At 46.3% G+C, this 27,016-nt stretch overlaps 1 protein-coding gene across 5 annotated transcripts in view; it reads left to right on the forward strand.

Annotated features, from left to right (window-relative positions):
- The window catches only part of LINGO1 (leucine rich repeat and Ig domain containing 1), a 666,023-nt gene extending 639,250 nt beyond the window's left edge, over positions 1-26,773 (forward strand). For all 5 annotated transcript variants that reach the window (XM_053402992.1, XM_053402991.1, XM_053402994.1 and 2 more), the window contains one exon: positions 24,508-26,773. In XM_053402992.1, coding sequence (XP_053258967.1) covers positions 24,520-26,364 — 1,845 coding nt within the window. In that variant the 5' untranslated portion in view covers positions 24,508-24,519 and the 3' untranslated portion in view covers positions 26,365-26,773. The remainder of the gene's footprint in view (positions 1-24,507) is intronic.
- The last annotated feature ends 243 nt before the right edge of the window (positions 26,774-27,016 follow it).

Below are 27,016 nucleotides of genomic sequence, written 5' to 3' on the forward strand. Positions count from 1 at the left end.
GATTCATGCATTTATGCAGAACTGGGAAGCCATTATTAATGTTAAGAAAACCAAATCAATTTTTAAAATTAATAATACTAAAAGGGGACTTCGTCACATTGCAGCCCCTACCATAGGCAAAAGTGCTCGCTCTTAATGTCAAATGTGTTTGCTGAGTGTAACCAAGTTGGCCTCTGCAACAGGTAATGACAGTCAGAGCTAGAAGTTAGGAAGAGAAACCAGAGTACAGAGATTTGGGGGAAAAGCTGGAAGCAACAGCTTTGCAATTATTGTGAGACTTAATTCAAAAGCAGATACATTAGAACTCGAGGGTATGACTACTGTCATCCTTCAGAGGGGACCTGAATGTCCCATTTGCTCACAGTCCCTTCGACTTGTCCCCATACCTAGCTATCCAGCCTTTTCTCCTTCTCTGCCTAAGCACTCCTTTGCCCTTGAATATTTCTGCTGCCCTCTTCCATTCCCCCACCCAACAGGCCCTTTTATAGAGATGTAACATGAGTTTAGTGCAGTTATTCGAGCAAAGGTCAGAGCATCAATACTGAAGAAGTGTTTTGAGTGTTCTTTTCTATTTCCCTCCTGAGGTGCTCCATCATCCAAGAAGGGGCTTGTCACTAGTCATGGGCAGGCACACTCTGGCCCTCTCCATAATTGGCCCAGTTTTTCCAAGCTTTCCCAGAGAAAGCAGATAGGAAGCCGCCTTGTGCTGAGTCAGACCATTCGTCCATTCAGCTCCTTATTCTCTCATCTCAGGGGCAGCAGCTCTCCAGAATATCAGGCAAGGAGTCTCTCCCAGCCCTGCCTGAAGACGCCGTTGCGGATTGAACCGGGGAACTTCTGCATGCAAAGCAGATGCTCTGTCACTGAGCTACTGTAAGATTCTAGTCCTCGTGACTCTGGATAAAGGGCTAAATTAAATAGGTCCTAAGTTCAATCGCTGGCACCTGCAGGTAGGGTTAGGAGAGGCTCCAGACTCCCGGCCCCTATAAAGCTGGGTGACTGTTAAGAAGGAGGGAGGGGGAGGGAGAGAAGAAGAGGGGCAAGGGATGTCGGGAGTAGAAAGAAAGAGTAATACAGAGAACATTCTCCACTTGTAGGGCTATTTGTACATCTCTCCTTATGCGACACACAAACATCCAGGCACACACACCATCCAGCTGCTTTGCTATTTTCTTGCATTTCTCAAGCCCTCTGTGTAAAAACTAAGGAACTGTTAGTTACTGAAGCTGGGGAGGATTTTTGTTTGGGGGATTTTAAGAAGATAAACAGTCATGCAAAAGTGTTTCCCCAATTTCTTTGCTGCTTTTTTATTTCAGGTGTCTTTTGTGACCTTTTGAAAAATGGAAGCAATTAACCATTCAAAAAAAAAGAAAGCATCAAAAACAAAATGAGCACCCCAAAGCATACCTTTGTATTTTGGGCAAATTAATCTGGAGTAACTACCATTTTCTGGTTCTGTACCAAACAACAACAATTAACAGATATTACAGGCCTACAAAACTGAAGGCAGAGAAGTCCAATGCATTTATTTATTTCAGGCATTTATATCTAGCCTTTTAATCCAATGGATTTTAGTTTACAATTGAGATGGATCAATCAGAAGTGAACCGAAACATCAGCAAAATTACTAAATAAACCTATTATCAACAAGCTCAATATGGAAGCAGGTTATTCTTCAGAATGTTAGGTGGAAATGGCAAGGAAGTCAGCATGTGTGCATGACTTCCTCCGCTAAAGAAAGGCTGTGCAGGTTTTCACCCACAAAGCTGGCCAGGTTTAGGGTGCAGAAAATGAAAGGATGCCTGGGTCTCTCCTGAACATTCCTCAAGTCTCCCCAGGGTGCAACAGCGCACTGGTTGACAACCAATGAATTTGATTTGTGATGTGTATATACTCTGTTAACTCAGCTTCCCAAAGTCTAGGATTATGGGTAAAACTAGATGAAACTTGAGTTCCACAACTCTCTCCTGTTTTGTTTTTAAGTTAGAATAGGTTTGGGGGTTTGGGGTTTAAAAAAGGAAAAAACAAAATCCCACCATTGGTGAGCATCCTCAAAGGGCTTCTACCCTTTGGGTGGTTTCCTCAAATCTTGGATTTGGGGGAAACTAATATGAGGCAGAGGCTGCAATTCACTCAGACAGTAGCAGTCCTAGCCCCTGCCTTTCCATTTGACCCAGGACCAGCTGCAATGGGGATTCTGTTGGGGGCCTGCTTTTAGTGACCTTCCTTTCTCTGTCACTCATGGTGTGTGAGCAGGGGTCTCATTTTTCTGACCTCATCCAGTTGCCAGTCAACTCCTTCATTAAAAATGGAGGTGGAGGATGGGGGACCAAAATGAGTGAATAGCAAGGAGAAGACAAAGGCATAAACGTGTTTGGAAATTAAAGCATTCCCGCCACCCTTTTGTTTCACTGCTTTGCAGATAGCTGCAGGAATACTTAGCACAAAGCCTGAGAAGCCAGTCTCTTAGCAGCAGGAAAAAAGTTGCTAAATATTTATTTGTAAACCCAGAGCCTTTATCTCTAAACCTGTATTGAGTTCAATAAAAATTTATTTAGCAGCTTATAGCTGGAGGACTGCACTGGAAAGCCCTGACTCAGGGGCTTTTAAAAAGAAATCCAAAATGGAAATGCAAGGATTAGTTCTAGGCTACTTTTGCGACATCCCTGGGAGTCAAGATCCACTCTCCTGTTACCTGCGCAGATCTAGGGATGATAACTTGCTTGCATGCCCATTGAGCTTTGTCCATTCATGCTGAAATCCATTGAGATCTATCCAAATGTACCAGAGGAATAAATATTCCTAGTACAGAGCAGCCTTACCTGGCCTGTGGTCCTCTAGATATTCCTGAACTCCAGCTCCCATCATCCCTGACCATTGCCAGGCTGGTGGAGGCTGGTGGGAATGGAAGTCCACCTACATCCAGCAGGACCAGGCGGAGGAAGACAGGTAGAGAGTCCCTCCAAGGCTCACCTGCTAAACTCTGGAGTACAATGACACACCCTGACTAGTCTTAGCCTTCATAGCTCCACTCTCTGGGAATGTCAGGATCTGCTGAAATAACTGCTCTCAAAAACAAGCGTTACTATTTTTAGAGGGGGAAATGTGTTTTTTATACTTCATAATAATTTTTGAACAGTCATCCAACCACACATCCCAAAAACCTTGTGCCTTTGCCAGATACGCCTCCTACCTAGGCTTACTTTCTACTTTATCACAAAGAGTCACTCAAGATGCAGAATGGGCAAGTTGACCAGAAGCAAATGTTTTGCAAATAACTCATCTCATCTGTCCCTAAACCTCCCCTTTTGGAGGCAGGGGGCCTCTGAATAATAAAAAAAGATAAAGACCCCTGGACGGTTAAGTCCAGTCAAAGGTGACTATGGGGTGTGGCACTCGTCTTGCTTCAGGCTGAAGGAGCCGTCGTTAGTCCACAGACAGCTTTCCAGGTCATGTGCCCAGCAGGACAAAACCGCTTCTGGCGCAATGGGACACCATGATGGAAGCCAGAGTGAATGGAAACGCCGTTTACCTCCCTGCCGCAAGGGTACCTATTTATCTCCTTGCACTGGCATGCTTTCGAACTGCTAGGTTGGCAGGAGCTGGGAGAAAGTAATGGGAGCTCACCCCATCCTGGGGATTGCAACCACCAACCTTCCAATCAGCAAGCCCAAGAGGCTCAGTGGTTTAGACCAAAGCGCCACCCACATCCAGTTTTGCCAGGTCCCCACGGCATCTGCTTCCCCACTGCGAGGTCAGAGGGGTGGACTAGAGGAGCCTCTTGCAGAGTCAGAGAATGGGAGAGTTGGAGGGGTCTGCAGGGTTATCCAGGTAGCAGGCATCTTCAACCCTTTCAAACCCAGGACCCACTTTTAACTCAAACATGAATTTGAGGGCCCATTGCCATCTATTTGTGTGGTGATAGTGCTCCTGTGACCCACCTTGGTGCAGGCCATGGCCCCCTTGTGGGTCCCGGCCCACCAGTGGAAGATCAGTGATCTACCCCAACTCAGACAAATGAGAAAGACCTAATAACAAACACAACATACATGACAAATACTGACTTTGAGCTTAGGGCTCGTCCACACTTCCTCTCGCCCCCTGCCTAGAGAGCACACTTCCTAGGCATGTGGCTGAGCAGTTTTTCATTTGTCCCACTGCTTTCCCCAGGAAAACCTGCTGTTCACTGCTGAATCAGAACCAACATCAATCCACAGAAAAACTTACTGCCATTTGTTCCTATTCAGCAGTGAACAGTGGGTTTGCATGGGCGAAAGTGGAACAAGCAGAGGTGTGGGTGAGCTCTTCATCCCAGCCCCGGGGCATTTTTTCAGCCAGAATTCAGTTCTGGCTTCTCTCAGGTGGGCACCATTGCCATCCTAAGAGAATGAGGGAGGTGTTCACAGTGAGTTCTGGCACCTCTTTCTCTAGAAAAATAGCACTGCCCAGTACTACTGGCTGAGCCACAGAAAAAAAATGTAAGCAACCAACCAGAGGACCCATAAAAGAGGTAAGATATAGAGCCAGCCTTCTAGAAGAGCAAAGGGATTCATGAATGTATAAGCTAAAGGCCAAAAGTGTTCAGGTATAATACTCGTCCATAATGGACGGTGGAGATCTCGGGGGAAGAACTGCTTTCTTTTGTTGCAAAACAAATCCAACAAGTAGAAATCAAGAACCTGTGATGGATGTTTTGGATTTGACCCCTCCAAGTTGTCTGTTACATTCTTCCACTACCAACTGCCACTCCTTATTCCAGCATCCCTTTAGAGTGACATGGGAGTTAGATCTCCTGCCTGGTGGATGAGTAAGTCTTTCTACAACACAGCTTGCATGGCAGCCTTAACACAGGAGAACAAGGGTCCCTCCTCCCTTCTTTGCCTTTCCCATGCCTCGCCAGCCCAGCCTTCTCCAAGCCACTCCATCTCAAGCCACCTCAAACTTTTAAGTCTCTGCCCTTGCACTGCTGAGGTTTGCTGAAGTCAATGGTGAGAACCTTAAGAGATGCTCATGCAGGCATCTGGTTCAAGGGTAAACATCAGGAATGTAATTTATGATTGTCTTTTATTAGCTGACTCTGAAATGCTGCTTGGGGATTTCATTCCCCCCACTCCATTTCTTTCAAATAGAAAACATCCTGCCCAAACTGTGCTCCATCAGCTTAGTTAGGCTTCTGTCCTCACAGAGGACTCTTCCCAGCTTAAGGCAGGTTGTGCCCTTGCTTCTAGAAAGCTGAACACAGAAGTAATGAGCAGCCAAGCCTTCCTAGCCTATCAGCAAAGGGGTCTTATGAAATATAACAACAAAGATAGACAAATAAATAAACATAAAAAATGAGTTCTGCTAATGTTCAGCTCCACTGATTGAGTGGGAGCACAGCAGCAGACCCAACCATTGAAATTGAGTGTTTGGCCCCATCCGCACAATACATTTCATAGAATCATAGAATTGTAGAGTTGGAAGGGATCCCATGGATCATCTAGTCCAACCCCTGCAATGCAGGAATCTCAGCTAAAGCATCCATGACTGATGGCTATCCAGCCTCTGCTTAAAACCTCCGAGGAAGGTGAGTCCACAATCTCCTGCAGGAGTCTGTTCCACTGCCAAACAGCTCTTATTGTGATGCCGAAATCCAGCATCGCCTGAGCTCTGCGAGTGCGGCTTTCTCCCGACTAAAGTGCAGAGTGTTTGAGGACCGGGACATTCACAGGGAAACCAAAATGCTTGTTTACGAAGCTATTGTACTACCAACCTTACTGTACGCTTGTGAAACATGGACCACTTATAAATGCCAATTCCTCGAAAGATTCAATCAATGGTGTCTCCAGAAAATTTTACACATCACTTGGGAAGACAGGCAAACTAATGCCAGTGTACTGGAAGCAGGGACAGAGCTACCTGCCCTGGCACCCGGAGAGGTAAGGGGTGGGGCTAGCCGGCCTGCCGCTCGTGCGGCGAGCATGGGGGTGCGCTGCTAGCTGCCCACACGGGGAGAGTCCCTAGCTGTCTGCCACCCACGCAGCAAGCCTGGGGGGGTGCCGCTTGCCACCCATGTGACGAGCTTCCCTAGCCCTCTGCTGCCTGCATGGTGAGCGTCGGGGGGGGTGCTGCTAGCCACCCACAGCAGCAACATCCCTAGCAGCCCACCGCCTGCGCAGTGAGGGCCCAGGGGCTCTGCCCGCACAGCGAGTGGGAGTGGGTGGCGCAGCGATGTCACCCACCTCACAGCTGACACCTGGTGCGCACCGCACCCCCCGCACCCACCTTCCTCTGCCAGTGACTGGAAGAAGCAAAGCTCACCAGTGTCGAAGCAATGATTCTTCAACATCAGCTTTGTTGGACTGGTCATGTTGTGCAGATGCCTGATTACCATCTTCCAAAGCAACTACTCTATTCCCAACTTAAAAATGGAAAGCGTAATGCTGGTGGTCAATAAAAGAGGTTTAAAGACTCTCTCAGGGCAAATCTTTAAAAATGTAATATAAACACCGACAACTGGGAAACACTGGTCTGTGAGTGCCCCAGTTGGAGAACAGCCTTTACTAAAGGTGTCATGGCCTTTGAAGCATAGGCGCCGACTCCATGGGGCTTGAGGGGGCCCGAGCCCCCTCAAAAATTCGTTTGGGGGGGCTCCGCCCCCCCAATAATCTCCGGCGCCCCTCCAGCAGAGCGCCATCGCCGCCCCTCCCCCAGCCCAAAATGCACAGGGGGGGCGGGCTGCATGCCTCCTGCCCTCCCTCCCGAGCAAAAGCTCCACCCAATTTCCTTTGGAGCTGATTAATAGGCGCAGCACGCTCTCCCCTATTCGCTCACGAGGAGGCGGCGCCACTTTATTTGCATATTCATGAGCTTATTTATTATTCATGAGCTTTCCCGGGCCCCCCCAATATTTTTTATAAGTCCGCGTCGCTGCTTTGAAGACACTCAAACTCAGGACGCAAGGGAGAAACATGCCAAGATGAAGGCACGCTTGGCAAACCCACACCATGATTAACTCCCACGCGGAAACCTATGTCCCCACTATGGAAGGATGTGCGGATGCAGAACTGGCCTCCACAGTAATAGACTCACTGTTAAGACCATGTTTATGGAAGACTTACTCAGATCTTACTCAGCTACAAGTGATCACCAAAGAAGAAGAAGACTATCAGAAAGGTCTTCCTGGTGTTTTTAGTCAGAATCTTCTTTCTTGTAACTTGAAGACATTGGTGCAGGTTCTGCCCTCCAGAGCTGAAGAAAACCAACTTGCTCCATCTTCCATGTGACAGCCCTTCATATATTTGAAGATGACCACTGTATCTCCTCTCAGCCTCCTCTTTTCCAGGCTGAACATACCCAGATCCTTCAACAGTTCCTCACAAGGCTTGGTTTCCAGACCCTTGATTATCTTGGTTGCCCTCCTCTGCACACTTTCCAGCTTGTCAATGTCCTTCTTAAATTTAAAGCAGTACTGTACCACTTTAAACACTCATGGTGTCCCCCAAAGCATCCCAGGTTTTGTTAAGGATACTTGCAGGGCACCCCTATTCTCTCTCTTTTTTTAAAATAATATTTATTAAAGTTTTAAAGGTTACAAAAAGAAAAAATAGAGAACACCATATTAAACAAAAACAAAACAACACATCACAATAATAAAAAAGAAAAAAGAGAAAAAAAGAAGGAGAAAAAAACAGAAATATAAACACAATTAAAAAACACAACAAACCTTCCCATAACTTTCATTCGCTTGTTTCCTTGACCTCCTCACACCTCCCTTTTTTGTATTCTAGTTCGGTTAGCTATTTCAGCAAATCCTTTCCATCTTTTCCAGTTTTTGTCCTTATCTTAATATAATGTGACTTTACTTTCCCTCTTTTCACCAATTAACAGTCAGTTTTTCCCAAATCCTTTATATCATTCCAGCTAAAGTCACATAACATCATTCCAACATCCTTCTAACATTCATTAATTTTACAATGTTTCTGTAAATAGTCTTTAAATTTCTTCCAATCTTCCTCCACCGACTCTTCTCCCTGGTCTCGGATTCTGCCAGTCATTTCCGCCAGTTCCATGTAGTCCATCACCTTCATCTGCCATTCTTCCTGGGTGGGTAGATCTTGTGTCTTCCAGTACTTTGCAATAAGTATTCTTGCTGCTGTTGTGGCATACATAAAGAAAGTTCTGTCCTTCTTTGGCACCAATTGGCCTACCATGCCCAGGATAAAGGCCTCTGATTTCTTCAGAAAGGTATATTTAAATACCTTTTTCATTTCATTATAGATCATCTCCCAGAAAGCCTTAATCCTTTGGCATGTCCACCAAAGGTGAAAGAATGTACCTTCAATCTCTTTACATTTCCAACATTTATTATCGGGCAAATGATAAATTTTTGCAAGCTTGACTGGTGTCATGTACCACCTGTAAATCATTTTCATTATATTCTCTCTTAAGGCATTACATGCCGTAAACTTCATACCGGTGGTCCATAACTGTTCCCAGTCAGCCATCATAATATTATGTCCTACATCTTGTGCCCCAGGGCACCCCTATTCTCCTCCCAGAGCTACAATTCTCACTCTGAAAATTATAGCTCTGGGAGGGGAATAGGAGGCCTTTGGAACATCTCTCAGTACCCTTAACAAACTACACCCCCCAGGATTCTTTGGGGGAAGCCATGATTGTTTAAAGCAGCAGCATCCTGCTTTAAATATACAGTGAAGATAGAGCCTTTGTAATTGTAGATGCTCCATACAATTATAGCACATGCACACACACCCAAGATTCCTGGGACCAGTAGTGCACCCCTCACAGAGCTACCATTCCCAGCACCCTTATCAAACTACAGTTCCCAGGATTCTTTGGGAGGGTGTTTTAAATGTGCTTTACATGTATGCTGGGAAGGCAGCTTGCATTCACAAAGCAGACCCATGCTCCCCCCGTGATTCAAGGCCCTGGTGATTTGTACAAAAGTTAATCCCATGTTAAATGAAAGGGATATCTTTTCCAGTCTTGTGTGTACTATTCTTTAAATGGGATGGTAATGTTCTCCATCTGATTCCTTGGCTGGAGAGATTTAAGAAGCGACTGGATGGCTTATCTGTTGGAGATGCTGTACTTACATCTGTGCTGTGTATCTTGCATTGAGCCCAGGATTAGAATAGTTTTCCGAGGTGCCTTCAAGCTCTATGATTCTATGTAGCACAGGGAGAGATATGGCTGGCCTCTAACTCTCACCAGCCCCAGCAACTATGGTCAGTGGACAGGGAGGATGGGAGCTGGGAGTCCAACAGCATCGAGAGAGGACCAGGTTGTCTAGCTCTGATGAAGCAACTAAAGTGTAAGATTCCGGAGACCTAGCTTCAACTTCCCATTCAGCCATGATGCTTGCTGGCTGACCTGTGAAAAGGATCTAGGAGTCTTGGTTGACCACAAACTTGACATGAGCCAACAGTGTGACGCGGCAGCTAAAAAAGCCAATCCAATTCTGGGCTACCTCAATAGGAGTATAGCATCTAGATCAAGGGAAGTAATAGTGCCACTGTATTCTGCTCTGGTCAGACCTCACCTGGAGTACTGTGTCCAGTTCTGGGCACCACAGTTCAAGAAGGACACTGACAAACTGGAACGTGTCCAGAGGAGGGCAACCAAAATGGTCAAAGGCCTGGAAACGATGCCTTATGAGGAACGGCTAAGGGAGCTGGGCATGTTTAGCCTGGAGAAGAAGAGGTTAAGGGGTGATATGATAGCCATGTTCAAATATATAAAAAGGATGTCACATAGAGGAGGGAGAAAGGTTGTTTTCTGCTGCTCCAGAGAAGCGGACACGGAGCAATGGATCCAAACTACAAGAAAGAAGATTCCACCTAAACATTTGGAAGAACTTCCTGACAGTAAGAGCTGTTCGACAGTGGAATTTGCTGCCAAGGAGTGTGGTGGAGTCTCCTTCTTTGGAGGTCTTTAAGCAGAGGCTTGACAACCATATGTCAGGAGTGCTCTGATGGTGTTTCCTGCTTGGCAGGGGGTTGGACTCGATGGCCCTTGTGGTCTCTTCCAACTCTATGATTCTATGATTCTATGATTCTATTCTATGACCTGGGATTCTTTTCTGTCAGCTTAAGGGGAATAGGAGGATCAATACCCTGCATGCCACCTGGAGCTCATTAGTCCACCGGCTTGGGAAGATTTTTTCCTTGCCCTCCCTATGTTGTGATGTTGCTGTCTTGCATTATTTTGCTTGCTGATTGATTTGTGACGGGGTGGGGAAGTTCAGGCCCAGGGGTCATGTGGCCCTCCCGGCTTCTCCCTAGGCCATGCCCTTTCCCGTGCCACACAGGTCACTCATGCCCCACCTCCCTGCAGTGCTTTTGCCCGGCCCGATTGGGTCTAAAGTATGGTTACCAGACATCCCCGGTTCTCGGGGACAGCCCCCGGATTTACCAATCTGTCTCCAGACAAAATCCATCCCCAGGATGTCCCTGGATTTAATGTAATGTCCCCAGATTAATCATATGCCTGGGGACTTCCAGACCCTCCCCAGAGCCCGAAGCAATCATCCACTACAGCTCCAGAGAGGGTCTCCTCGGGAGCCGCAGGTGCAGCTGGACTTTGCTGCAACTCTTCCCTCCCTCTCCGTCAGCTCCTCCTGCTGGCTTGCTTGAGCCGAGACCCAAGGCTGCTCTTTGGACCGGCAGAGCTGAGGGGCAGGGAAGAAGCCTCCCTGCATGACATCTCTGCACCTACTCTGTCTTGCTTGCTCATGAGGAAGAAGGAGCACTTTTTCATGCCTTTAAAGCCACCTTTGCTGCATTCTGCCTGCTTGTGAGCTACCAAGCCGGCAGAAAGCAAGATGCTGCCTTGAGCCTTCCCTTCGCTCTCCCAGACAGAGGCTGTTGCTTCAAAGTTGGGGGGGGGGTGTCTTGCCTCTTTTGCTCCATTCTGCATGTTGTGAGCTACATTGGACTGCCTTCCCTCCCTCCCTTCTCTCTGTGTTATTGTCTGTCTCCCCATTTTTTACTCCTTACCCATAAACTCTTCCCAATTCTCCCTTTGTCTTTTCACACATTTGGTTCCCCAACCCTATACATCATTATGTGCTGCTGCTTCATTTTTCTTCTCTTGCACCCACCCCCACTAGCGAAAAATAAAAGGGGAGGAATGTTTTATGTTTATTTTGGGGATGTTTATGTTGGTTCCCCCTAAACAGCTTTCCTGTTCCCTTCTTATTGAAAAATGAACCTTCAAAAAATTAAAATGAACCTTTAAAAAAATTTAAAGAGGCTACCTCTGCTTGCTGCTTGCTTGCTTGCTTGCTTGCCTCCCTCCCCTTCCCTTTGATAAAAAGGGAGAGATTGCTGGGATGGGGCTTGGGGGGGGGGTACCTTCTGTGTCGCAATAGGTGTAAATGGAGCAGAGAAGCCTTATGTTCTTTTAAGTTGTGGCTGCTCTTGTTGAGGTACCTCCATTGCAGCGGTACCTATTTATCTACTTACACTGCATGCTTTCGAACTGCTAGGTTGGCAGGAGCTGGGACCAAACAACAGCTCCCCCCAGCTCACCCCGTCGTGGGGATTTGAACCACCAACCTTCCGATCAGCAAGCCCAAGCGGCACAGTGGTTTAACCCACAGCGCCACCTGCATCCCAGAAGAGAAGATATTACCGGTACTTCTTAATTTTTATAAATAACTTTATGTGTGCGTGTGCGCTCGCGCACACACTATTTGTTTATTTATTTAAAGTGTCCCCAGATTCATTGGAAAAAATCTGGTAACCTTAAAGGGCTTTCACGCAGATGGAGCAAGCTTGTTTTCTCTTGCTCTGGAGGGCTTTTAAGCAGAGGTTGCCTGGCCACCTGAGATCCCTGCATTGCAGGGGGTTGGGCTAGATGACTCTCAGGGGTCCCTTCCAACTCTACGATTCTCCAATTCTACGAATGGTGAAAATGCCACTTGCTTGCCTGGATGGAGAGGTTTGCGCAGAAACATCTTGAATGAAGCTTCCAGTGCAAAGGAAAGAGTCAGAGCTGTTGCTCCCTTGTCCTCTGTCCTGCTCACCAGAGGGATCTGGCCTTTCCAAAGTTGCCCATGAGAGAATGTGGCCCTTCCTTTATGCCGTTTGAATGTACCCTGCTTAACTTGCTGTTTGCTACTTTAGAAGCCTTTTTGTTTAAAAGTGATATCATAATTATTGACAGGTCAGTTGACCATTGTGCCAACCAAGTTCAGGGAGAAGAATTTGAACCTAGCCTTGTTTCTGACCTGCTAGCTTTCTGTGGGCAGGGCCTTTTCCTGATTTGGTCACATAGCCTGTTTGGGACAGTCCAAACAGCATGCCTTGACAAGCATGCCAACCCAAGTCAGAGAGAAGAGTTCTAGCCTAGGCTTCTTCCTGACCTGCTAGCTTTCTAAGGGCAGGGCTGTTGTTGTTGTTGTTGTGTGTGTGTGTGTGTGTGTGTGTGTGTGTGTGTTTTGGTCATGTGGGAACATTGAACACTGCCCACATTCAGTGCTCCTTATGAAATATCCACCACTGTTTGTTTAGCTCTTGCAAATGCAGTCCTTTGTAAATAGTGCTCCTGCTTATCCAAACATCTCATTATCCAAATGGTGTTGTGTGTTGTTTTTGTTTTTAGATGTTGCTTCTGAGCATCTCCAGATAAATGAAGCATACTGTAATAAAAGAAAATAGGGATAATGACACTTCCCTCCCTTCCGAATACTTTATGAGGATAAATATATTCAAATATATTAATGACGCTGAACTTATCAGGGAAGAGCAACACAGACTTAAAGCATCTGGAAGGGATGGTGACAAGTCAGGAGAAGCAGGAAGAAATGTGTATGTTGAGCTTTGGGAAGTGAAGATTAAGAAGGGAGAAGAGGAAGGTAATGGCTTTCACACATTGAAGGGAAAGATGGAACAAAGATGGTTTGCTATTGTCAGGGGGAGGGAGAAACAAAAGTCATTAGATTTATAAAATCAGGGTCAGAAAGGATCAAAAGGCCACTTAATTTAATCCCCTGATGTGAGTCAGGATCATCTAACCACACTACTCACAAACAGAGTAGCTGCAGAAATTTTGTCTAAAGAGAAACTCGGAGTAATTATTGGGAGAGTTTGTCCTTTGCACACATAGGAAACTACTGGACATTGAATCAGACCATTGTTCTGTCTAGCCCAAGGGAGGGGGAATTGGTTCTGGCACCCAATCCCAACAGGCCATTTGGGCAACTGGGTGGGGCTGCCCACCTCTCAGTCACCTGGCATCATAATGACATCAGGTGATATATTTTCCTTTGCCCAGGCAGTTTTAAATCAAACTGTGTGGGCTAAGACACAGGGGATTCTCTACAACTAAGTTCTCCTCAAAGCTGTTGACATCCTTCTGTCTTGAGAGACAATGGGGATGAATCCAAAGTGACCTCCCTGAAGCGCAAGTGTGGACTGTGTGGATTGAGATCCTGGGCTGCCCAGATGAAAAGAGACCCCTCTCAGACTCACTGAGGGGGTCCAAAAGAGAGCAGATCAATAAGTTTAGCACCAGCTTGGCTGCAGGTGTTGCCAGAAGGAGGTGTACAAGGTGCCATCCAACCACCTTAGGGACTCCAGTCTGGATTTGTCTAGGGTTTACTTCTTCGTCTTTTCTTTCCCCAATGATGTCCTGCAAGGCAGTGGAGGTTTAGGATCAGCGTTTACCTTCTCCTAAATGAGCTACCTTCCCAGGTTGACATTGCCCCTTCTGCCCCATACTTCCCTAGTACATACAAACCGCTTTCTTGACTGTTGAATCCTCTCTTGGTCTTGTAACTTGAAGCCGTTGGTTTGAGTCCTTTACCCTCCAGAGCAGGAGAAAAAAGTTTTTCCCCTCTTCCATGTGACAGCCTTTAGATATTTGAAGGTGGCTATCATATCTTTTCCCAGCCTCCTCTTTTCCAGGCTAAACAGGCCCAGCTCTCTCAACCGTTCCTCATAAGGCTGTGTTATTTTTGTGAGAATCTGGCATTCCTCAGATGAATCATCTGAAAACACAAGCCTTGTAATATCGAGAGGCGGAGGCTGGAGTCTAGTGGCTTCTCTGCTTCTTTTGTCTAATATCCATTTGATGCTCAGCTCTTTACCACAAGGATGTACATGGAATTGTCAGCTCCCAAACTCGTCCAAATAAGGCAGGATGTTCATGGATATAATGAGGTGTAGCCTCTCCAGTCTCAGCCTAATTAGACCCCTTAGACTGTGTTTTCTTTTGCCAGCGATGCTTCTGCTCCTCTCTCCTTCTTCCTCGATGCTTTCTCAGCAAGATCACAAGTACAGTGACTGGGATTCCAAAGGAGAATAACAGAGAGAACAATAGCAGAGGTTTTGCAAGTGTGGGGCCTGAGCTGCAGTGCCACCAAGCATGTTAGCATTTTACATCTGCTGTGGCCAGGGAGGGGCAGATATGTCAAGTTTGCCTTCTTGTTTTTACAGTTTTACATTCAGGCCTCTCCATTTCAGCATCAGTTTGCCAATTTTAATTTTTTTAGTCCTCATGGAAATCCTTCCTTTTATTGTGGATTTCTCCATACAGTGGTACCTTGGGTTACATACACTTCAGGTTACAGACTCCGCTAACCCAGAAATAGTGCCTCGGGTTAAGAACTTTGCTTCACCTAACTTACCCCTTCCAGGTTATCAAGAATGTATAAAAATTTGGCGAATGCTTGTTGGAGATGTGGAGGAAATAACGGTGACGTGTGGTGGACGTGTGAAAAGATAAAGATTGGGGGGGGGAATATATGATGAATTAAAAAAGATGATGGGGATAACTTTTACTAAAAAACCGGAGGCATTTCTATTAAGTATTTTAGATAAAGAGATCCAAAAAAATCTAAGAGAGGTATTCTTGTATGCAACAGCAGTGGCTCGAATACTTGTGGCCAAGGGATGGAAAGATCACGGCGCTCCAAAAATAACAGATTGGCAAATCAAGTTACAGGAATTGGTGGAGACGGCTCAATTGACTAGCAAACTCAGAGGAAACTCAAAGCAAAAAATTGCAGAAAAATGGAATGGTTATGGAAGATATCTTCAAAAAGACTATAATAGTTTTGACTCCGTGCTAGCATTCGAGTGATAAAGGAACTAAAAGGAGGTGGACAACAATTGAGGATTTATTATGTTTTCAGAATGTATTGGAAAATTTATATAGAAAGATTTATTGTTTTGTGTACATTCAATTGTAAGATAAAATATATGCAAAGGGACTTGACAGGAAGTCAAAGTTGAAGAAAAGATTTTTTAAGATAAAAGGGGAAAAATATTTACTTTCATTATTATCACGTGTGTGTGTGTGTGCCTGTGTCTGTGTCTGTACATATGTGTGTTTTTGTATGGAATGTTGGGAGGAAATAAGACGGTAGATAACAAATAACAAACTAAATATTGATGTATGTAATTTTTATTTCTCAATCATCTTTAGTGGTAGTATGGTTGTAATTTTTTTGTAACATAAAATCATTCAATAAAAATTATTTTATTTTAAAAAAGAACTTTGCTTCAGGATGAGAACAGAAATCGCATGGCAGCGGGAGGCCCCATTAGCTAAAGTGGTGCTTCAGGTTAAGAATAGTTTCAGGTTAAGAACAGACCTCCGGAACGAATTAAGTACGTAACCCGAGGTACCACTGTATATATTTTTGCATGCAATTTCCCTTGACACACTTTGGAACTCCCTGCCTATTGAGTTCAGGCAGGCTCCTTCGCTGTACTCTTTCTGAAGCCTGCTAAAAACATTTTTTCTTAAACAAGCCCACCCAGACATGTAGAATGTGGATGTGTGTGATGATCTGCTGTCAGTTTATTGCTGATTTTCTTTAATTTTTTTGAATGTTCAAAACAGTTGTTTTAAACAGTTGTTTTTATTGATAATTTTATTGTTTTATTCTTTGTGTAAACTGCTTTGAGAGTTTTTAAAAACTCAAGCGATGTATAAATTTGCAAAGCAATTTCCCCTGACGTAATTGTGCATGATACTTGCACTAATATGTGCTTGTATATGCACACTTCGCCCTTGTATACAAGGCATTTGGAACACACAACTTGGCTGGAAAACTGCAATGAAAAATTGGAGAAGTGCAAATTTTGAACAATGGCCAAGTTTCTGTTCCAAGATTGTTTCAGAAAGTGGGAATTAGGTAACTTTGCCTTTAAATGCAATCTGAATTGACTTTCTTCCCCATTCCCAGCCATGGCAAAACAAGGCCTTAAAGATGCTAGAGTCCTACCTGCTGTAGAGTCACAATTACAGGCACATTTATTAATTGTCTGGGATGATCTTTTTCTTTGTCTTGGCTAATTCCAAGAAGGTGTCTGTTTGTTCTTTTCCCTTTTCAAAAGCAAAAGAAGTTTAATTAGGTTTGTGCAAAGTAATACCCTCTTATCTGGAAAATAAATGTCCCCAGTGAATATCACAAGAACAGAAGGTGTTAAACTGAAACAGATTTTCCTCTTGCTCCTTTGGGATGAGAAGTAGGTGAGAGGTTGCTGGTTGCTGCACCCCATATGTTGCTCGAGAGGATTAAAGCAAGTGAGATGTTGATTCAGCTGCTTGCAGGAAAGCCGGTGATGCCTTTGGAGGGTTTTCTGGCTCTCCCAGCTGCATCTCATGGGCGACAGTGGCGGAGCTTCATGCTCCAGCACTGGGGGGTGGAGAGCGGGCGGGGCGGGGCTGGCGCACGTCCCGGGGGCGTGGCATGCTGCCTGTAGGGGCATGGTGCCCAGCACGGGCAGGGGGGCAGCCGTGATGGCACCCTGCCGGGGTTGCACTGCCAGGGGCAGTGCGCTCCCCCCCGCACCCCTCTTCCGCTGCCAGTGATGGGCGATCAGTTGGTTCCCCCCAACTCAGAAGCGTGTTGGCTTGGTTTAACTATGGGAGTGGCTCTTAAATGGAGAGGCCTCCTTAGAAAGGCATGAGACCTGTAGCACAGGAGGAAAAAGCTTCTCGCAGACGGCTCCCAATTTAAACCTTGGTTGGAGTGGGAAATACAAGTGTCAGCCAACCAGTATATGAATGAGTTATAATCCTAGTTTGATCAGTATATAACTTTCATGCAGGGACCGAGAACCTGTGGCCTTCCGGGAATTGTGGGACTCCAACTCCCATCATCCCCAGTCAGCATACCCAGTGGCCAATCATCTACCATCAGATGAAGGTTAATGCCATGGGGCATTGTGGTCAGTCTACTTCCAGGAGGTGCATTTCTTGTATCACCAAGCGGGGGAAAGGGAGTGAGATATAAAAACGTCTGGGGTCCTGAGGCCCCCAAAATAAAATCTGAGCAAAATTGGTGAAGCAACAAAAAGTTTTATTGATTACATGAATGTTTCTTGCAAGAATCGGGTGTCCCAAAAGCAGGCACACCCAATTTCAGAAAAACACAAGTTTATATCACCATCCCTTGAGCAAAAAGGTCCCTCCCCTGTCCCCCATTGGCTGGGGGTGTGCAGGGGTTACAGCCTATCACGACCACCTAATTAAAATATTAAACTCTCCTCCCCTGTTGACATCTCCCATTCCGCTAAATCCAGGGACCATCACTCTTAATTACATTTACCCAAATAAGGAAGTGTGTTCCTATGCTTTCACACATTTACTCAAGTGATAGAGCCACTTCCTGCCATCCTCTTAGGCATACCAGAGTCCTACCCTGCTGAAGCATGCTGAAGTGAAGTGATAAAACCACATCTCGACCACCCCCTAGGTGTACGCAAGTTCTCCCCTTCCAAAGCATGCTGAGGTGTCTAGATAAAGCCTCCAAGCAAGCCTGTGGTTCCTAAGCTGTTGCTCAGGTGTTGCAACTGTTTGAGGTCTTCTGACCTTTTATGAAAAAGCGTTATTTTTATTCCTTAAAGGAGGAGATACTTCTGTTGTAAATGTCTTAAAAACTTTTCAATAATCCATAAGAGAAGAAAAGAACCACATGGTGAAAGCTAGTTAGAATTGTGGAGTTGGGAGGGACCCCAAGTGTCATGTAGTCCAACCCCCTTCAATGCTGGAAGAGTTGTATTGTGTCATAGTGTTGGAAATGTGGTGAATGTTGACATTTAATGGCAATTCTTTAGAGGACCAATAGGAAAAGTGACTTCGTTTTGTGGTAGGAAGTATGATTTGATGTTTACATCCCTAGCGCAGTAAACACATTTTAACCTGTAGGAGGTTAATATTTGGGCAGTTCCATGATTTTGGAGTTCCTCAGTGATCTCAATGAGCCAGAAAGAAGTGGGATGTGTGAATGATTCAGGAGCAAATGCTGCTCACTTGGGAGTTTGGAAATGGCTTGAGATTTTACCAGCTGTCTTGGAAAACATTCATCCTTGGCTTGGTAACGTAGTCTGCAGCAGCATGGCCTGGTCACAGAACATCTGTTAAATTTTAATCAAAAGCATGTGGTTTGTATTAATAATTTCTGTTTCTGTGCCTGTGAAACAGCTGGTTTTGCAGTTCACATAGCTCCTTAAGAGTAAAGGCTAACATGGAAGATCTTCATTGCATGTGTCTTCCACAGAAGGTGGATTGGGATATCCTGCTAGATCTGCTGAGCAACCAGCAATAGATCAGCAAAGGTTTCAGACTTCCAGTGGTTTAGCCTCAGCAGCAGCAGCAACAACAACATTATTAGGATGCTGAAATGGAGAAAACTACCCAAGCACAGAAGGTGCCCCGACTATAAAATTGGAGAAATTGAGAGATACATAGTCGCACCGGCAGCATATCTCTCCTTTCTCGTATCTAGAAATGCAAGAAGGGCCTTTACACTTGCCAGAAGTGCGGCTCTTCCCTCGCCGGTCCTGGATGGAGCCTTTAGAAAAGTCCCCTATGCCCAGAGACTTTCCTCCTGTCCATTGGGAGAGATAGGAAGCCCAGAACACTTGTTCTTTAAATGTCCCTTTTACGAAGAGGCACGCAGTAAGTTCATTGATCCCCTACTGGTGAGGCTCGCCGACCTCCTGCAAAAGCAAAAATTTGACCTTTTGCTGTTAGGCAAAGACCAAAAGAAGACCTGGATGGTCGCCAGATTCTGTGTGCAAATCTGTAGGCGCAGACCATCGCCCAACTCAAAAGAGTCCGGTATGAAAATCCCCAAACCCGGTTCCATGGGTGACTCTGAGTCAACTCCCTGGGATAGTTTATTGTTGCACAGTGTGTTGTACGTTGTGTTGTACATTGTTGTACATTGTTTTAATTGTCTGTTTTACTGAATGTTTTTAATTTGTTTTTAGTTTTTTTATCTGTTTTAATTATCAGTTTTGTTTTTTATCCACTTAATATTCTATTCTCTGACTGCTGGTCTATGACTGTAATAAACTGATATATATATATATATATACCCAAGCACAGACTTTTTGTGTGCAATGACTGCAAGCTCAGCTCAGTTTTGGTACTGAAAACAAATTCCTAGGCTCAGAGGCACCCTAGGAACATAGGAAGCTGCTTTATACTGAATCAGACCTTTGGTGCATCTAGCTCCTTCAATGTACACTGACCGGCAGTAGCTCTCTAAGGTTTCAGGCAAGGAACTCTTCCAGCCCTGCCTGAAGATGCAGGGGATGGAACCTGGGACCTTTTGCACACAAAGCAGATGCTCTAACACTGAGCTATTTCTTGTTCTTTATTTCTTGATTCTTGTTCTTTATTTCTTTTGCACCCGGCTTGGGTTGGGGAGATGCTGGCATTCTATTTTTAAAAACCACCATCAAAGTCCACCCCCACCCTGATCTCAAGAGTGATCTAGATCTTTGACCACTAGATCTGCTGAGCGCTGAGTGCACATGCTCAGAATCTGGTGGAATATTCTGAGCCAGAGTCCTTCTGTGGAAATGGGGCTTGACTCATAGCAGAGCCCAGCGTTTAAGCCTGGGCAAATTAATATAGCAAGCCAGAGAGCTCTATGAATTGCAGCAACATCACTAACACAAAGATATAATTCCCACACGCCTGCCACTGAACATAGGAAGAGCCCTGCTGGACCACCGAATCCAGCCTCCTCTCACAGGGACCCACCAGGTGTGGATGGGAAGCCCACAAGCAAAGCCCAAGAGCAACAGCAACTCAGCCACTTGGGCATCCCACCAGCTGGTATTCAGAGGAGGGAGGACATGGCCACTGGGTCACTAGCCATGGTCACAGCCTTACCCTTATCTCTCATTTGAGAGAGGGTTTGGGTGACTTAGCCTTATTCAGACATTGATAGCCTTAAGTGGCCTTCTAGGATGCTCCATGCAAAATTAGAACAATTGCATTGTTGAGTCAGAAAGCTTTTTCTTAGCCCTGCTTAGCCTTGCCACCCTCTGATTCTGGCCTGGCATTTGGACATCTACGGAAAGCACCCAGCTGGCTCTCAAATTTACTCATCAGAATTTTCTGACATTCACCTCTGGATTTGGTAAAAGTTTAAGCATTGACCAAATTCTTGCTGTAAGACTGGCATGCAACACAAACTGTGTGTGGTTTCTGCATGTCCCTTGGAAGAGCAACTTCCTCAGCTCTTGACCACAAAGAGCACTGCCAAGGGAGTTATGGAGAAGCAAGATCCAGTTTGGGATTGACCCTGGGAAGAAGGAATTCAGCAGAGTAAAACCATAATTAACTCCTTAGTCTGCATTGGCCAGGGCAGCCCTGGTTCGCAAGACCTTGGGTTTGGCAGGGGGTTGGAAAATGGACAGATTTGTGGTTCACCCATCACTTCCCAACCTTGCAACTTACAAAAATGTTTGAATAATTTTCAAGGAAGTTAAGTGCAGGCCATACATTTCTGCAAAATGACACTTATAAGCAGAAGCTATGAAAACAATGTTTAGGGTGTATCCAAGAGCCATAAATAGTACTGGGGTAGGGGAGGAGAGTAATGCACAGGAGTAATGCAAAGATATATCTCCTAACCACTGAAAGTAATGTGTGGCATATATTCAGAAGCAGCTGTAAATAGCATTAGCCAAAGCAAATGCTGAGCATCTGCATAACAACAGAGATAAACACAGCCAGTGGAGGTGATGAGTGGAAGCGTCATAATGTGTGATACTAACGGATGCAATCCTTTGTAACAGCTGGGGCAACATTTAAAAAAGAAAAGAAGATGGAGGCACCAGAAGCAATGTGACAGGAGGTTTCAGCATCCCTCTGGCAAGGCAGTGGCCTTGTTTATGGCGGGGAAGGAAAGGCCGCTTTGACAGAGCCATAACTTCTCCCAAACTTTATGTATCAGATGCAGTGCCGTCCCTTGGCAGGGATTCTTGGTGGCTCAGCTCTCTCCTGGCTCATTTGCCTTTCAAATGGACTTGCCTCTTTCTGGGAGCAGCGCATCAGTAGCATGTGCGAAATTGGTGACTCCAGGAAGCTGAGTTTAGCATGCGCATTACTATTAAACAAATGCATGGAGGAAAGGACTCTTGATGGCTAGTAGCCAGGGTGGCTCTGCTCTGAATATAGCTTGCTGGAAACCACAGAAGGGGAGAGGGCTCCTGCTCGAGTCCTGCTTGCAGGTTTCCCACAGAAATCTGTTCAGCCCCTATGAGAAGAGGGTGCTGGACTAAATGGACCACTGCCCTGACCCAGCAGGTTATTCGTGTTTTTGTACTCTAGCCTAGTAACAGCAAGGAAGCCAGAAGAGTGATCCACAGTACAACATTTCATAATTTAAAATTAAGGTATCCTTGAACATTAGCTTTAGAAACATAATGCAGAACACTTCTAGCAAAAATCCCTCAAGTCATTGCATTTGTCAAACTGCTTACTTCTTAGAATTGAGAATGTCTTCTCTCTCTTTCTCGGAAGGAAAAGATCTACATCCTATTTTAAGCTGATAAAGCTGCTCATTTCCCGTGAGATTGAGCTTGAATCTGTAAAATACCATTTGAATACAGAACTCCTATCAAACGGGAGCAGAATGAGAAAGCCCAGACAAGCCATCTTGGCTGCAAAGGAGTGGGCGCCATAAATGCTGTCCTCCCCAGATGCAATATCCACAGCCTTACTGACCTCAGGAGCCTGTCTCTTAATTTGCAGTCCTGCTGCTTCACTTCTGCCAATAAATTCCTGATGCAGCACACAATTCTAACTTGCTTCCTGGAGAGTTTATGAGCAGCATTCTGCGCCTCTGGTAATTTCAGGGCTGTTAACAAATAAAAGGGATGTTCAGAGGAGCCCCACCAGCCATTCAGTCTGAAACTGCACAATCCAGAATATGGGACAATTGATCAATATATTCCAAGATATAGGTGGAACTTGCTTTATTTAGCCAATGCAGCAAACCAAAGAACAGGTAAGAAACAGCTGCCCTCAGAGCTGATAGGATTTCCAGGAGTGCAAACCCCGCCCCTCGTGACTGTGATTGGGGAGAATGATTTCACTCTTCCCCTCCTCTGAAGGAGGAACAAAGTCCATCTGGAGGGCCAAGGTTGAGGAAGCCTGTTATTGCAGATCAGATTGTTATTATTAATGTTTGGTGTTTTATTATGTTTTCGTATGTGTTGGAAGCCGCCCAGAGTGACTGGAGCTGGAGTCCAGATGCTATTGGTCTCCAACTCCCAACAACCCCAACTAGCATGGCCAGTGGTCATGGAGGATGGGAGGAACATCTGGAGGATGCTTGGTCTACCACCTTTTTGTGTTAAAGGTGTCCATTGGCTCTTAACTTCTCCAAGGCAGTTGAAGAATGGCTTCAGGGGGAAGGGGGAGAAGGTTGTGTGTGTCATCCATTTGGATGACGGCCCACAACTCCTCTTGCCTGCTAAGCTAGGAGCTGCCGTCATTCATACGCATCTCAGTTCTGCAGTGGGGATTTCATTAGTGGAGCCTGTTATCCTAATATATGAATAGACTGCAAAGCAGTCCCTCAGCAGTTGCCGGTAGGGCTGGGCGATAACTGGTTTTCAACATTGCGATAAGGGAGGAACTATGCAGAGGCAAACAGGACAATGCCGTGGCAACTGCTGCAGAGGCCTCTGGTGACTCACGGCAGTGACAGGAGGTGACGGCAGTAGCGGCATCCTGAGAGGCCTTCCGGTGGCGACAGCAGATGGTGGCAATAGTAGTGGCAGCGGCCTACAAGTCCTCCTGGTGGTAGTGGGAGGCGGTGACAGAAGCTGTGGCAGCCTGCCTCACCGAAGCCTCGCAGGCCGCCTCTGCTTCTGCCAGCATCTCCTGCTGCCACCGCATGGTCTCGCAGGCCGCCACGATGGTCACCGCTATGAAAAGATCTTCCAGGCTGTCACCGCCTTTGCCACTGCCACAAGACCTTGCAGGCTGCCGCTACTGCTGCCACCACAACAAGGCCTCGCAAGCTGCCACTGCTCCCCCCTCCCCCAGTTGTTGATTCTGCCGCCCCCAGGCTTCTGCTGCTTGTGGCAGCCTGGCAGTCCCAGATTATTTGTATTCACTATGACTCCTCACCGTACTTTGGATTGTCCTGAATACCACCATTTGGCAGCGAAGCCCTAAACTGAAAGTCTCATTTGGGTGCATTTTGGCTTGCCTGCTGATGAAACTGAGTGTGTGATGATTGATAATATTGTCATGTATCCGTTTTAGACCCCTAAGTAGTAACAGTTGCCTGGACATTGTCCTGTTTGACTCTGTATAGTCCCATCGTTATTTCAGACATTGTGGTAGATTGCAATGTTTAGTAGGTGATATTGTGAGGTTTGCAGTGTTTAGCTGGTGAGTTATATTACGAAACAATTATCACAATGTGAACTTCAAACCAGTTTTGGAAGATATATCCACATATTACCCAATCCTACTTGCCAGGTTTGTGGGCTGCAGCTTTGGGGGAGTTTTGGGAAGGAGACAGGGGTGGCGGAGAGCAAACGACCTCCTTGCTGCCATTGGTTTTGCGTTCCAATGAGTTTCACAGGATCACCTTGATCTGGCAAAGGATATTAACAGCAGCTTTCAAGCACTCTTCTTCCCCTCATGGTCATGCAGCTAAACCTTAATTGCACTGGCAGATTCCCTGCCTCCCTCCTTAGTTCCACAGCCTAAAAGATGCTGGTGCTTCACAAATGAGATTTGGGATTGGATGGTTTGATCCTTGCCACGGAACCTCAGGAGGACATTGGTCAAGTTTCTACCTGCTTCTGATGTAGTTTGGAGTAGGGGGAAGTCAAGCCCACCTAAGGCTTACTGATCTCAGGCCCCAAACCCCACTTCCCCCAAAATGTGCTAAGATATTTTTCCACACCACAAATGGCCTATTAGAGATATTGCCCCCAAATACTTCCAAGAACATGCCTAAGAATCAATTGCAGGGGGCAAGCACATTGTCCAGGCCTGCAGCATGCAGAGGTGTCTTTGTGTAGCCTGTTTGAATATGCCAACAAGTTCAGTGCATAGCTAGCTCCTCTGCTAGCAGTCTGCAGGGAGTTGTGAGTTTTTAAAACATTGCCTCCCCATCAACTCTCTCAGGTTTTTCGTAGATATCAACAGTATCATGTCACCTGGTGAGTTCATGTCCATTCTGTTTCTAACACCTCCTCTTGTTTCTCTTGCCTGCAGGTGAAAGATAGGATGGTGGTGGGCGAGTTGAGCATGTATAGCCCAATCCTGGCCTGCTGGCAGCCCATTCTCATCTTGATGTTGGGATCCATCCTCTCAGGCTCTGCCACAGGTTGCCCACCCCGCTGTGACTGTTCTGCCCAGGAGCGCTCGGTGCTGTGCCACCGGAAGCGGTTCCTGGCTGTCCCTGAGGGCATCCCCACGGAGACAAAGCTCTTGGACCTGGGAAAGAACCGCATCAAGACTCTCAACCAGGATGAATTTGCCAATTTTCCTCACTTGGAGGAGCTGGAGTTAAACGAGAACATTATCAGTGCCATTGAGCCGGGGGCTTTCAATAACCTTTTCAACCTCAGGACTCTGGGTCTCAGGAGCAACAGGCTCAAACTCATCCCACTCGGGGTGTTCACTGGACTCAGCAATCTCACCAAGTTGGACATTAGCGAGAACAAAATTGTGATCCTCCTGGATTATATGTTCCAGGACTTGTACAATCTGAAGTCTTTGGAGGTTGGGGACAATGACCTGGTCTACATCTCCCACCGGGCCTTCAGCGGCCTCAACAGCTTAGAGCAGCTGACTTTGGAAAAATGCAACCTGACGTCCATCCCCACAGAAGCTCTCTCTCACTTGCACGGTTTGATTGTGCTGCGGTTGCGCCACCTGAACATCAACGCCATCAGGGATTACTCATTTAAGAGGCTCTACAGACTCAAGGTTCTGGAGATTTCACACTGGCCCTACTTAGATACCATGACATCCAACTGCCTCTACGGGCTTAACTTGACATCCTTGTCCATCACCCACTGCAACCTGACTTCCATCCCTTACGTCTCCTTGAGGCACTTAGTTTATCTCAGGTTCCTGAACCTGTCCTACAATCCCATCATCACCATCGAAGGCTCCATGCTTCACGATCTACTCAGGCTTCAGGAGATACAGCTGGTTGGTGGCCAGCTCACCATGGTGGAACCGTACGCTTTCCGGGGCCTGAACTACTTGCGCATTTTGAATGTTTCAGGGAACCTCCTGAGCACCTTGGAAGAGTCAGCCTTCCACTCTGTGGGGAATCTGGAGACTCTCATCATAGACAACAACCCTCTGGCTTGTGACTGCCGGCTTCTCTGGATTTTCCGCCGCCGTTGGAGGCTCAATTTCAACAAGCGTCAACCCACCTGTGCAACCCCTGAATTTGTCCAAGGCAAAGAGTTCAAGGACTTTTCTGAGGCACTCCTGCCCAACTACTTCATCTGCCGCCGGTCCCGGATAAGGGACCGCAAGCCCCAGCAGATCTTTGTGGATGAGGGCCACACGGTCCAGTTCATCTGCCGTGCGGATGGAGACCCACCTCCGACCATCATGTGGCTCTCGCCAAGGAAGCACCTCATCTCTACCAAAACCAATGGGCGGCTCACCGTCTTCCCTGATGGCACTCTTGAGGTGCGCTATGCCCAGATCCAAGACAATGGCACCTACCTATGCATCGCCAGCAATGCTGGCGGCAACGACACCATGCTGGCCCACCTGCACGTCCGCAGCTACTCCCCCGACTGGCCCCACCAGCCCAACAAGACCTTTGCTTTCATCTCCAACCAGCCCAACGAGAGCGACGCCAACAGCACGCGAGCCACGGTGCCTTTCCCCTTTGACATCAAGACCCTCATCATTGCCACCACGATGGGCTTCATCTCCTTCCTGGGGGTCGTCCTCTTCTGCCTGGTGCTCCTCTTCCTTTGGAGCCGGGGCAAAGGCAACACCAAGCACAACATCGAAATAGAGTATGTCCCGCGCAAATCCGATGCCGGCATCAGCTCTGCCGCGGATGCGCCACGCAAGTTCAACATGAAAATGATCTGAGGAAGGGAGAGAGAGCAATGGCTGGAACTCAGTAATGAGAGGCGCGCGTGTGTGGGGTTTTTTAATAAAAAAGATTGAATAATAAAGAGATCCAGTTCAAGAAACATGCAAACCTCTCTTCTCTCCACCCAGCTCCCCACCCTCCTTCTGTGGCCCACAATCCTGCATCACTTCCCCCTTGACCTCTTGGGGGGGGGTTTCTGCTGACGTCTCCAGAACTTCCCATGTTTGTAGGACCTATTCTGACAGACTCCAGTGCCGATCCTAAGAGTGACAGGAAATTCAACAAGAATTCAAAACAACAATTGATTTAAAAAAGAAAGTTACGAACTTCCTCTGTAACTTTGATTTCAATAATTATGGATTTTTATGAAAACTTGAAATAATAATAAAAAAACTATTTCCTATAGATAGTTGGAATGCAAAATCTTGACTTCTTGATCTGTCCACTTTCGTTTCTGGCTCTTGCTTGCTTTATTTTTATTTTTAATGCTTCTCTAGGATTGGCTCTGATTGACCTTGGGTTGCAAGCAGATGCAAAAAGGCGGCACTGCTCCTGCACCTTGAATAGCAAAGGGCACCGCTTCCGGTGCTGCTCTTATACCTTTCTGTCTATGCACTATGCAAGGTGAGTGGTCAATCAAAGTGGTAA

Source organism: Podarcis raffonei, chromosome 9 (genome assembly GCF_027172205.1).
Source record: "Podarcis raffonei isolate rPodRaf1 chromosome 9, rPodRaf1.pri, whole genome shotgun sequence".
In the NCBI taxonomy this organism is placed as follows: Eukaryota; Metazoa; Chordata; class Lepidosauria; order Squamata; family Lacertidae; genus Podarcis; species Podarcis raffonei.